The sequence below is a fragment of the Alosa pseudoharengus genome, unplaced genomic scaffold (assembly GCF_046254945.1).
Source record: "Alosa pseudoharengus isolate Yale_2024_CS ecotype anadromous, Long Island Sound unplaced genomic scaffold, YU_APseudo_1.1 YU_APseudo_1.1_scf_6, whole genome shotgun sequence".
NCBI lineage: Eukaryota > Metazoa > Chordata > Actinopteri > Clupeiformes > Clupeidae > Alosa > Alosa pseudoharengus.
The window spans coordinates 2,965,012-2,978,898 of NW_027468848.1; the positions used below are offsets into that span (position 1 = coordinate 2,965,012).

Consider the following 13,887-nt stretch of genomic DNA (forward strand, 5'->3'; position numbering starts at 1 on the left):
GATGCCTATAGATGCCTATAGAGATGTATATAGATGCCTAGTAGAGATGCCTATAGATGCCTATAGAGATGTATATAGATGCCTAGTAGAGATGCCTATAGATGCCTAGTAGAGATGTTTATAGATGCCTAGTAGAGATGCCTATAGATGCCTAGTAGAGATGCCTAGTCGAGATGTCTAGAGATGCCTATAGATACCTAGTAGAGATGCCTAGTAGAGATGCCTAGTAGAGATGCCTATAGATGCCTAGTAGAGATGTTTATAGATGCCTAGTAGAGATGCCTATAGATGCCTAGTAGAGATGCCTATAGATGCCTATAGATGGATGCCTATAGATGCCTAGTAGAGATGCCTATAGATGCCGATGTCTAGAGATGCATAAAGATGTCTATAAATGTCTATAGATGTCTAGAGATGGCTGCAGCTGATAATGGCCTTCCCACTTGGCCGCTGGCCTCGTTTCGTCTCGTGTCGTCTCGTGTCGGCTGTTCTGCTCTCTCCCTGATTGCAACAGCGGTCACGTGGCTGTGCTTTTGAGCGGCCACCGCACACAGGCCACTGGAGGTCAAGAAATCCCCCCCATTGTGCAATAACAGCCACAACATGTGATGCCTACAAATAGAAACAGAATTCAACTTTAATTCAGATTGACACAGAATGAAAATATGTATTTAATATTTATTAACATAATAAACACACAGACACTTTGATGTGTGTGAATGTGTGTACATCTGTGTGTGTGTGTGTGTGTGTATGTGTGTACATCTGTGTGTGTGTGTGTGTGTGTGCATCTGTGTGTATGTGCTTGTGTGTTTGAGAAGTGGTTGTGTTATATCACCCATTGACTCAGTAAGAGGTGTTAGTCATGAGTCGCCAGTGGGAAATTTAAAGGGGCGTTGCGCTGCTTGTGGTCTGCATGGGTCGCCAGTGGGAGATTTAAAGGGGCTTTGACTGGCAGGCCTGTGATTTAGGACCTGAAATACTCACAAGGAAACAGCGCTGGTAGATGTGTGATGATGCGCCCCTCTGAGTGTGTGCCTGTGCCATATATGTGCTCCTCTGAGCGTGCCTTTGTGCGTGCCTGTGCCATATATGTGGTGATAGAGGTGACAAAGCAGTGGGGAATCAAACTGGGTAGATCCTGTCTCTGACTGCTGAACACCTTCACTTTGTATTCCTCTTTTATGATAAGGACAACAGGATATATCATGAGACATGTTGCAGACATTATATTATATTATATTATATTATATTATATTATATTATATTATATTATACTGAAATCTTTGCAGTGGGGCATAAGCCTACTTATCCAACATCAAGCGTCACATGAGAAGCAATAGTCAAACATGATGGTCTCTGGGGCCACCTGCCGGTCATAGTATCAAACTACCACAACTCTCGCAACTCTATCCCGTTACCGCAAAGATGCGCTCGATGATAATTAAATCAACCGATGACTGTAGAAAAACATGTTTAATCAAAACATGTTTCATGCTGTTGAAATGTCTTGTATATTGGCTGTTGTCATTTTAGGCTGAATTATTGCCTATTACTGGCCGCTTGTAATGTAGCATTAATACAAATATTTAGGCCATATGATGACTTTTTCAGTGACAATGTTTTATAGGCCTACAGGAAAAATATAGGTCTAGGCCACAACTACAGCTAGACTACATTAGGCAATTGAAAGCAAGATGTAAGTGTCTGACGGTGACCACGAGTTAGCACTGGTGACTGCAACGTTTCGATTGGCTTCGCTCTATTACAAGAGCAAAACTCCGGAAACGTGTCTTTACTTAACCCTCTGAACCGGCGTCCCCGCCCCCCGCCGCTGCGGTTTCGTAAGAAGTTGTGTAAGTGTCGGTTATTTACTTATGTCCTACTTAGTGAGTTCCGCTACTACAACGGGACACAGCATCCAAACGAGAGGAACAGTCAGCGGTGTCAACAGTCAACGCAACTCAGAAGTGCGACAGCATGAATCCCAACGGCAGGAAAACGGCAGCTGAAAGTCAAATCATATCAGCGGAGATCGTTTCAGGGCTTTTGCTGACCATTTTATACCGCATCATTTCCAAGAATCTTTTTCCACTGGTGAGAATTTAACTTGTAGTTTTTTGCATCTCAGGTCAACTTATTTAGTGTAGGCTTATATTGGTGTAGCGACCCATTACATGTCTAACTGGGCTATTTTACGCCTAGCTGGGGCAGATTCGAATGGATGGAGAGCCCTTTGAAATGACGCGCTCCCTTGTGTGTGTGTGGCTCGCCAGCAACGTGAAATTTCTCCTCTTCAAAAGCAACAAGGCAGTGTCGCTGACCGAGCACTCAACCTCCAGACTCGTAGTAAGTAGCCCACGCTCACTCGTGTTCATAATAATGATATGGAACAGTGATATAACCCCAGACGCATCCATACCCATGTCAAATTAGGGTTTAGGGCCAATTCCTCTGTCTGGATATGACAACAGATCACGAGGCAAAATTGTGCAACAGATGCAAATGAAACAGATGATCTGCTTATATGTTTTTCTGGCAAAATAAGAACTCACATTTTGTACTTAACTGTGTGTAAGGGCAGTTTGTTAATGATGCCTGTTATCTCAGATGGGTAATTTTGTGTTTTGTAGTCTATAAATGTCATATAATATGCTATGTGCTTACAGAAACAGTGAATGAATGAGTGCTTTCATAAGGTCTTAATCTTTTAATATGGGCCTCAGAACACTGGTCGGGAAATCTGCTCAATCTCTGACTATTCCAGGAACAAGACCAAGTCCAGTGGGCCTAGTCTGCTCTTGGCACTCGTTTCAAACAGGTGTGCTATTGAGCAGGGCTGGCATTTCAAACAGGTGTGCTATTGAGCAGGGCTGGCATTTCAAACAGGTGTGCTATTGAGTAGGGCTGAGCAGGTCTGGTGGCTGTAATTGTTTTGTTTTGTTGTGGTCAGGCTGAGCAGGGCTGGTGGCTGTAATTGTTTTGTTTTGTTGTGGTCAGGCTGAGCAGGGCTGGTGGCTGTAATTGTTTTGTTTTGTTGTGGTCAGGCTGAGCAGGGCTGGTGGCTGTAATTGTTTTGTTTTGTTGTGGTCAGGCTGAGCAGGGCTGGTGGCTGTAATTGGTTTGTTTTGTTGTGGTCAGGCTGAGCAGGGCTGGTGGCTGTAATTGGTTTGTTTTGTTGTGGTCAGGCTGAGCAGGGCTGGTGGCTGTAATTGTTTTGTTTTGTTGTGGTCAGGCTGAGCAGGGCTGGTGGCTGTAATTGGTTTGTTTTGTTGTGGTCAGGCATCCCTCGCGCTTCTCTTCGGCACCTGCTGGGGTGGTGGAGCCAGCGGAACGTCCTTAAACCAGGTGAGGTGTGTGTGTGTGTGTGTGTAAATGTCCTGCCCTGTGTTGACAGGTCCTAGTGCTGGACCTGGTGTGTGTGTGTGTGTGTGTGTGTGTGTGTGTGTGTAAATGTCCTGTCCTGTGCTGCAGGTCCTAGTGCTGGACCTGGTGTGTGTGTGTGTGTGTGTAAATGTCCTGTCCTGTGCTGCAGGTCCCTGTGCTGGACCTGGTGGTTTTCTCCAGCTTCGTGCTGAGCAGCTTCGTCCTGATGGCGTTGGACCACAGGCGGCGGGCGTGGGCGGTGCACCTGGACACACGCGGCATCTTCAGCGACGCCCAGCGCTTCTTCCTCCACATGGACTTCTGCGCCACCCTCCTCTTCGGCCTGCTCTGGCTGGTCTTCCCTGATTGGCTACTTGGGAGCCAGGTATGTCTGACCGCCCGGGTTGCTCTGATCCACTTCTGTGTTTAATTACAGTATAGTGCTGACCCCTTTAGAGTATAGTGCTGACCCCTTTAGAGTATAGTGCTGACCCCTTTAGATTATAGAGTATAGTGCTGACCCCTTTAGAGTATATAGTGCTGACCCCTTTAGAGTATAGTGCTGACCCCTTTAGAGTATAGTGCTGACCCCTTTAGAGTATAGAGTATATAGTGCTGACCCCTTTAGAGTATATAGTGCTGACCCCTTTAAAGTATAGAGTATAGTGCTGACCCCTTTAGAGTATAGTGCTGACCCCTTTAGAGTATAGTGCTGACCCCTTTAGAGTATAGTGCTGACCCCTTTAGAGTATAGAGCATAGTGCTGACCCCTTTAGAGCATAGTGCTGACCCCTTTAGAGTATAGAGTATAGTGCTGACCCCTTTAGAGTATATAGTGCTGACCCCTTTAGAGTATAGTGCTGACCCCTTTAGAGTATATAGTGCTGACCCCTTTAGAGTATAGAGTGCTGACCCCTTTAGAGTATAGAGTATAGTGCTGACCCCTTTAGAGTATAGAGGATAGTGCTGACCCCTTTAGAGTATATAGTGCTGACCCCTTTAGAGTATAGTGCTGACCCCTTTAGAGTATAGAGTATAGTGCTGACCCCTTTAGAGTATAGTGCTGACCCCTTTAGAGTATAGAGTATAGTGCTGACCCCTTTAGAGCAGGGGTCTCAAACTCAAATGAGCTGGGGGCCAATTCTGCCAACGTCATCTGATTGGAGGGCCGGCTATTTCTGAAAATGCAATGTTCTTTTTTTCAAATACCACACAAAACTGCAAACAGAAAGTGCAAGTGTTTTTATCTAGTTTTAGACACCTGTGCTAGCAACCTTAGCTTATAAATAAAATAATGATAAAATAAATATTAATACAAATTATAAAACAAATGAAAAACATAAAAACAGGTATGTGTGTGTTTCACACCAAATAAAAATATTTTCCTCTCATAACTTTTTTAAACCTGGCAAACTACAGGCGTCAGGGTTAAGAAAGCAACACCATTGGATTTTTATATAAAAATGTCAAAAGGCCATGGCTTGAAAGTGGTCAGAGATAAAGTCCTACTGTAAATGTAAAAATCTTTGAGTAAAACAAAGGTTTATGAAGGGGGTAAATTTACCCATCTAATTTGCCACTGGATGGCAAGCACCTCAAATTATGCACCTTTCAGTAAATACTGGATGAACATATTTGAGCAGGTTTACTTTCCTTTTTTCATATTACCCACATAACAAATTAACAGGAAAACACCTACGATGTATACCAACACCCAAGATGTATATGGTTTCTAAACCACAAGGCCTACAATAAAGTATTCTGGTCAAATCAGTTCCTATCGCGGGGGACGCACCTCCATTCAATAGACGATCGATCATAATCTCCAAAAGGATATTCTCCTTCAGATTTAGAATAGGTGAATAACATAGCCTACCTAAGACTTCATCACACGTAAACGTTTTTCAACATTTGGTGTAGGCCTATTTCTGCTTCATTTCTGCTTCAATTTATGCAACACTATGGCCTGCATCGCTTCCGCATCATTACAAATGCACGTCTTTGAGTTTCTCGCTAATACAAGTATTTCCTGAAAACTTTGCGCAGCGATTTTGGGTTTCAATGAAGCTCTGGATGTCTAGTAGCCTGGCGAGCCAGACCCACATTAAAATGTAGGGTCTGGGCACTCACCGTTCGCAGTGCTCAGTCCGAGGGGCGGGATAATCAGTTGTCTTTCAAATTCCTTCTGCACGCAATAGGACGCAATAGGATATTTGTTTTCAAGTAGCAGGGAATTCAAGCCAAACCGTTGCAACTCTGCCATCAATCATTATTTTAAGCCCACCAAACGACTCTATACACGATTTCAATGCCCTGATTAAGTTTCGATTTCTGGAGCTCACAAGCCAACGGAGAGTTGCTAGACTAGCCCTGGCAGCAAATGTAATTTGCTGCCGCTAGGGGCGCGTCTAGATTTCTAGGCTAGATGTCTAGCACATAGTGGAGCAGAGTACAAATGAGATTTGTCACCGTACTTGGAACTATCGTCTATTTTAATCAGTATCGTTGTTTGTCGCAATTAAAAAGTCTCAAGGGCCGGATTACATTATTATTTTGACATACATCGCGGGCCGGAATTGGGCCGGACGCGGGCCGGATTTGGCCAGCGGGCCGGGTGTTTGAGACCCCTGCTTTAGAGTATAGTGCTGACCCTAGTGCTGACCCCTTTAGAGTATAGTGCTGATCCCTAGTCAAGACCATGGAAGGTACTAGGACAGTAGTCATCACCTCACATGTGTTCTGCTTGGGTTCTGCATCACCTCCACATGTGTTCTATTGGGTTCTGCATCACATGTGTTCTGGTCAAATGGTTCTAAAAGCCCCTCATAAGCCAAAGTGTTCTGGAATGGGGCCCTAGTATTGTGATGCTGTGCAAGCCGGAGAGCAGGGTGAACAATGAACCCACATTGAGGCCAGGACACACACACACACCAGTGTTTCCCACAGAATTGGATTCAATTTGTGGCGGTAGCTGACTTGGACAACGGGGGGGGGGGCATCGTCTTGGTGTAGTGTATAGGTCTAAATGAGTGCCTGTCACTTTAAACGTTCTTGCAAATTGCAATTGTAACACAGTTTAAAGGCTGCTGATGTGTGGATGCAACTCATAACGTTTTCTACATAGTTAAAATAAAGGTTCGTACTTCTCCTTGGGACAAGCACTTTTGAATTTTGGAAAACACTTTTCCACTTACATCGGGATTTTGCAAACATTCAGTGTCAGAGTCAATAAAATGAGCCCTTCAACGAAATTGACAAGCAGCTGTAAGTAGGCTAAGCATGCTAAATTCGACATCCAAACAGTATTCTAACGTTAGCTTTGAGATACTGCTTGATTGCATAACTTAACTTAGTTTAGTCTCTTCAATGTAGCCTACTATGTTGTGATAAGATCTTAGCAGAGTTATCTTCAATGCAGCAGTTTTAAACAAATTTGTGCAGCATGATCACAATGCTAAGCGGATTTAATAGCAATTTAGCCAGACGTCTTCTATGCAATGCTTCTATGTGGCAACAACAATCCTTCAACAATCGTGAATATTTTGTTAAATGCACATGCAGAGGAGGGGCAGCGGGCTACGAGAGAGAGCGGGGCGGGGCAAGGAAAGGCTGCGTGCGTAAAAAGCGCAGCTCAATGGCAATGCAAGGATTTTATCTTATATTTAATTTAAATTAAATTAAACATAGAATATTTATGTGTGGCGGCCGATTTTTATTTTGTGGCGCCCCGTCAATGTATGGGAAACACTGCACACACACACACACACACACACACACGTGCACACTGCCCAGAGACATTAACAATAAACCCACATTGAGGCCAGGACACACACACACACACACACACACACACACACACACACACACACACGTGCGCACTGCCCAGAGACATTAACAATATACCCACATTGAGGCCAGGACATACACACACACACACACACACACACACACACACACACACACACACACACACACACACAGATATTGATGCCAGGATGAGGCACTTCCCAAAGGTATCAAAGGTTTTAGTGCTGCCGCGATTAGTCGACTTAGTCGACCTAATCGACCATGAAAATTAGTCGACGGCAATTTTTTTAGTCGAAAAGTCGTTTTACTATTGACCGCCTATTTATTTTTGGTCTCAAACCAAAAACTCTTTAATAACTCTATGTTATTAACTCTTGAAAAGTAGAATGACTGTCTTTGGATGTTAAACAGGCTACTAAGACTTTGGCAGTCATGTTTTAAACCCCGCTATGCACGCAAACTGTTAACGCCAGCAGCAAAGCTGCGTGCCTGCCTGCTTTCAGCGCAATTTATTATTAGGCAGAGTTAAGTGGGGGGAGCTAAGCTAGTAGGTTACGCTAGTCCAGACTCTGACTAATATAGTATTGTGGAAATTGAAATAAATGAAGTCTCACGTTGACAACGTCATTACTGTAATTCATTCATACTAGGGATGCACGATATATCGGCGGCCGATATATTATTAGCCGATAAGTGAAAAAATGAAAATATTATTATCGTTCCGATAACAGAATTCTGTTCTGTTAGGGTAACTATATAACTATAAGTGCAGAATGAATGGAGGTCTATGGAGCTGTACCCCTCAAATCCACTTTTCTCGGGATATAATTTTTTGGCCAGAAATTGGAATGTTGCATGCGAAAGAGGGGGCAGAGAAAATATACACCGCTGAGTATTATATTTTTTGAGTCACTTATTTGTTCTAAAAAGCCTTTCAAATGCGTCAAAGACGTCATTCATTAGCAGCAAGCTAGTGAGTTGTGGGCAACAACGACCCAACCTGTAAGAAATCGAAAGGACGCAAGTACTCATTCATTCAACTTTTGACCTATAATCCATATTGATCTTGCAGAAACCACAATCCAATCTTCGATTTGTCAACGACAACCAGGTGAAAGAGACACATTTAGCCGTCTAGCTCCATAAACCCCCATTGTTTTTGCACTTATTCGTGATCGCCCCTAGCGGAACTGCAGCAGATTGCAGGTACAATGGAGTTAATAGGGAGTGATCCGGCTCTCCGTAAACGGGCTCTGATAGGGCCTAAGTAGGCCTAGTTCTAAGTTGTGTTTTAGTATTATATTTGCATTACTTTAGCTTGGGTTTTGTATTATTACCTAGAAATATGCTAACCATTCGTGCTTCAGTTCCAGACAGGTCATCATAATTTATTAAAACCTTTGGCGCTAACTCCTTTCATTTCTGCTGCAGCAGGTTGTGCGCAACAGAGTAGACGGACATAAGATACAGTCTGAGGAGCTTTATTCAGTTACCCGCAGTTGAAACTAAACCTAAGTTTCCCTCACAAACTCTGATTTGGTCGCTATACTGTAGCTTATTCCAAGCTAAGCCGTTTATGAGCGTTTTAGTCCTAAATGAAAACGATTTAAACTCTAGCCACTCACTCGCAATTCACTGACGTCAGGTTCACTTAAAGGAGCCACACATACTGTAGGGCTAGGCTACTGTTATGTTGTTGACTGCCATACTATTGATGACTATTGAGGAGTTCTGTCCATCATTTGGTTGTAGGTAAAATTACTGCAATAAAATTATGCTTATTAAATGCTTTCCCCAAATCACTTTTCACAATTTTTTTTCAAGAGTAATATTATCGGTTATCGTATCGGTATCGGCCACAACAAACCAATAAATATCGGTTATCATTATCGGCCCTAAAATTCCATATCGGTGCATCTCTAATTCATACAAAAAAAACGTTAAAACGAACATGCTGCCTCCCGTGATATCAACAATCAAGGTGCGCGTCATTTCCCATGGTCAATAAGTCACGACGCATATTTTTTTAGCGTTCAAGCCAACTGATAAAGTGAGGTAACCTATGTGGTAAGACGCACAAAGTGCCTGTAGCCTACTTGCTTTAAACATGCTGATGTTAGGCTCATTTGCAAAGTCCTGTCACCTTTCAAAGTCCAGCGTTTCTCAAACTATGGGCCGCGCGGACCAGCACCGGCCGTAACGTGGACACTGCTGGTCCGAAGCCGCAGAGAGAATTCCCGGGGCTTCATCTGATAATTTGCTGCGCAATTGATCAAGGAACCGCGGACCGACAGAAAAAGAAAACAAACGTTTCTGCAATCAGTAGGAAATACTTGCTAATTTGGTGTCATCAAACATAGAGGCATACAATTAAATGGTGGTATGAGCGTTCATTCAATGCGCGAGAGAAACTGAAACCACTTGATAACGTTGGTAGCAAAGCTCCAATTCAACCTATTGGAAGGCTATTTAATTATGAAACTACATTTAATAGAACAATGTGGATTTATTTATGCATGTGGATTTAAGCAAACAGAGCACAGACTATAATACACTATCTAGAGTATTGTATAGTCAAATTTGAATAACGTGGCCAAAAGCTTGTGGCATAATTAAATATGTCAATATTCTTTCCATTTGCCTACCAGTGTATGATGCTTGCATGAGGGAAACATCCCAAAACGATTACACCAATATAATTGCTGTTGTTTTGTGAAGTATTTATCATGCAACCATGCAAAAGCAATGGAACTATTCTAATTATATTTTACATTAGTAAAGCAGTCCTCTGATGTGTATGTTTTCACAAACTTTTTGTGAGCAATGTTAGCACTTTAAACACTGGCTGCTTTGAAGTGCATGTATAACAATATAGCATAACAATAATAATTGTTATGTGATCTAATGATAATTTGATGGGAGGTGGGTTCATGTAGGTGGGCCCTATGACCCCAAAGTATGCCATGACCGGGCCTTAGGTCAAAGAATTTGTCTATGTCGATGGCAACACTGGCATACAAATAAAGTCTATCAAAGGTCTGACATTAGATCTGAAGGTAACATTTTAAATGGGGTGTTTTTTTTAATACATAATTTTAGTATTAAAGTAATACAGCTTCTAACAAAAGGGTGATATATATTTTACGTTTTCCCTTTAGTTGAGTTCAAAAATAAAACGGACACAACAAAATAACAAACACTTGATTTTTAAAAAATTAGTCGTTTAGATTAGTCGACTAATCGAAAGATTAGTCGTTAGAAAATTAGTCGTTAGTGGCAGCACTAAAAGGTTTCCAGGAAATATGGATAAAAGGATAGAAATGCAAAGTCTAGTGTGTGTGTGTGTGTGTGTGTGTGTAGAAATGCAAAGTCTAATGGATGTGAGTGTGCATTGTTCCCTTTAATCTGGGAACCTCCCCTTTAGCCCATGCATGGTGTTGCTGATCGTGTGTCTGTCTAGCTCTTGCCTCACTGTGTTTGTTATGCAGTACGTGAGTGTGTGTGCTTGTTGTGCAGTATGTGAGTGTGTGTGTGTGTGTGTGTGTGTGTGTGTGCTTGTTGTGCAGTACGTGTGTGTGTGTGTTTGTTGTGCAGTATGTGAGTGTGTGTGTGTGTGCTTGTTGTGCAGTATATGTGTGTGTGTGTGTGCTTGTGCAGTATGTGAGTGTGTGTGTGCTTGTTGTGCAGTATGTGAGTGTGTGTGTGCTTGTTGTGCAGTATGCGAGTGTGTGTGTGCTTGTTGTGCAGTACGTGTGTGTGTGTGTGTGTGTGTGTGTGCTTGTTGTGCAGTACGTGAGTGTGTGTGTGTGTGTGTGTGTGTGCTTGTTGTGCAGTACGTGAGTGTGTGTGTGCTTGTTGTGCAGTGTGTGTGTGTATGTGTGTGTGTGCTTGTTGTGCAGTAAGTGAGTGTGTGTGCTGTGAGCTCACTCTCTGTCTTGTTGTGCAGTACGTGAGTGTGTGTGGTGAGGATGACCTCCCCCTGCCTCTGCACCTGACCCGAGCCTTCGGCGCCATGATGGTAGGGGACAGCTTTGTGGCGCTGACCTCCTCCAACCCACACCTGGGCAAAGACAGGGCATCGCTCTTCAGCAGTCGAGCTGTGGTAAGAACCCCAGGACACGCCTGTGTGTGTACGTGTGTGTGTGTCTCTTCAGCTAGTACAATATGAGATATATATGAAATTATGATGAACTCATTTGAGGCGTGTGTGTGTGTGTGTGTGTATGTGTGTGTATGTGTGTGTATGTGTGCGTGTGTGTGCGTGTGTGTGTGTGTGTGTGTGTGTGTGTGTGTGTGCGTGTGTATGTGTGTGCGTGTGCGTGTGTGTGTGCGTTCTCAGGCTACTCTGGTGCTGCTGACGTACCTGCTCCACTCCCACCTGGTGCTGGCTTCCTGGACGTCCGGCCGGGTCTGGATGGGGGTGCTGGGCGCTGGGCTGTGGGCAGGGAACTCTGTCCTGGGGTACCTCTCCTCCAGAACCGCCTCTCCACACCTGCACCAGCGCTCCGCCCAAAGAGCCTAGGAACCCGCGTGTGTGTGTGTGTGTGTGTGTGTGTGTGCGTGTGTGAGTGTGTGTGTGTGCGCGCGTCTTAAATGGTCAGCTTTGGGCATTATGACTTCTATGATAGTCATGGCACAGCACCAAGTATCTATATCAATCACAGGATTGGTCATCTGAGCCGTTGGGATGGGGCGATCTGATTGGTCTTCACTGGCTGTCAGTCGTGGTGCTGTGGAACCCCAGATGAAGCCCAGGGTCGTGTCAGTGTTGCAGAAGTATATCAAAATATTGTTGTTATTATTTATATTTTTGTTGTAATTTCTACTGCTATTATAATTGTGCTTAATGTAGGTTTTTGTTTTAAACTATAATTTTGATTGCTTTGGATAAAAAGCATCTGTCAAATTACATAAATAAACATGTAAACATAAACAAATAAATACATAAACATATTGTAGCACAGGTCAGGATCATGTGTGTGTGTTCAGGATCATGTGTGTGTGTGTGTGTGTTCAGGATCATGTGTGTGTGTTCAGTATTGTGTGTGTGTGTGTTCAGTATCATGTGTGTGTGTTCAGGATCATGTGTGTTCAGGATCATGTGTGTGTGTGTTCAGTATCATGTGTGTGTTCAGGATCATGTGTGTGTGTGTTCAGGATCATGTTTCAGGATCGTGTGTGTGTGTGTGTGTTCAGGATCGTGTGTGTGTTCAGGATCATGTGTGTGTGTGTTCAGTCAGGGCCGTGTAATGTATAAAGCAGGGGATGCTCGGATCTCATATGTCTGCCACATCACTAGAGCAGCATGGGCCGCCCCTGTCTCATGTGTGAAATAAGTGTGCCTAAAGACGATTGTTTACAGCCATTCATTTATAATTGTAAATGTGTCCAAAGCTTGTGTTTATATTTAATATCTTGTATTATGGGATGGAGAAACCATGCCTGAAATGCTATTTATATGTAATGTCTTGTATTATGGGATGGCGAAACCATGCCTGAAACGCTATTTCAGTTGAAAGTAATAAAGTATTCAAATATTCCTCACAGTGTCACAGCATCATTTTGTGGAACTCCATTCTGGTTGAAAGACTGATTGGTCGGTCGCTGTAAGACTGAACATCAAGTGCTTTGGCAGGACCATTCTGATGTCATCTTGCAGTCACCTTGAAGGCTTTTGCTTTTCTGATATATGGAGATTCTTTTTTAAATGCGTACAACCTCTCATCTGCCGTCTCCCTCCCATGTCTCATAATCTAAACCAGAGTGAAGAGAGAGAGAGTCCATCTCCTGTCCATCAGCACTTGGTACACATGACCGTATGTTTAGTGGGTTCTAAAGGGACACATGACCGTATGTTTAGTGGGTTCTAAATGGACACATGACCGTATGTTTAGTGGGTTCTAAATGGTCACATGACCGTATGACAGTATGTTTAGTGGGTTCTAAATGGTCACATTAAAGCGATGGTAATTTCACCCTAGGGTCCTTTGCACCATGACCCTGAGCCAAACACCCTCCCAGAACCTTTTTTCCCTTGGTCGAACCCTGGTCGAGTAGCGCTGTCAGAAACGAATGACGTTCTGCAGTCGTGATGGAACCAACTTTTATCTCGTAAATTACCCCACTAATAATGCCCTGAATGGTACGAAACTTCTGCAGTAATACAACTATGACCTTTAGTCCAATAACGAGGCATTAGAAAGTTTGTAAGTGCACCAGGAGTTTATTTAAATAAGACTTTCCTGATTATCTGCTACTATACCGCTGCGTCGACGTTTGTTCCGTGATTTGGGAAAAGCCTGACACACAGTCTAGTGTGTGTGTGTAGAAATGCAAAGTCTAATGGATGTGAGTGTGCATTGTTCCCTTTAATCTGGGAACCTCCCCTTTAGCCCATGCATGGTGTTGTTGATCGTGTGTCTGTCAAAGCTGCTTCTAAATATCTTTAAATCTTACAGTAAATGTTCATTTCTGTATTAAATATGCTGAAAATAATCTCATTCTAATCAAGAGTCTAATCTAATCCTTGTCCTGAAGTGACTGCCTTCAGCTCACAGTTCATCCAGAAGCGTCATTAGCAAACTTAAAGCTGTTGTAGGCGGCTTTGTCCGTTTGGTTCAATAAGTAATGTTTTTTTGTGAGAAACACCTTACATAAACAAGTTAAGACCAGCAGCCAGCTTGAACGTGTTGAAATATCACACTCTTGTGTTTA

At 43.2% G+C, this 13,887-nt stretch overlaps 1 protein-coding gene across 1 annotated transcript; it reads left to right on the forward strand.

The window, feature by feature from the left end:
* Positions 1-1,925: 1,925 nt before the first annotated feature.
* On the forward strand, positions 1,926-12,671 carry LOC143106042 (uncharacterized). The gene is made up of 6 exons (XM_076270215.1): positions 1,926-2,097; positions 2,206-2,349; positions 3,283-3,348; positions 3,536-3,751; positions 11,120-11,275; positions 11,513-12,671. Exons 1-6 carry the CDS (start codon positions 1,981-1,983, stop codon positions 11,693-11,695), a joined length of 882 nt encoding a protein of 293 aa, XP_076126330.1. The 5' UTR covers positions 1,926-1,980; the 3' UTR covers positions 11,696-12,671.
* The last annotated feature ends 1,216 nt before the right edge of the window (positions 12,672-13,887 follow it).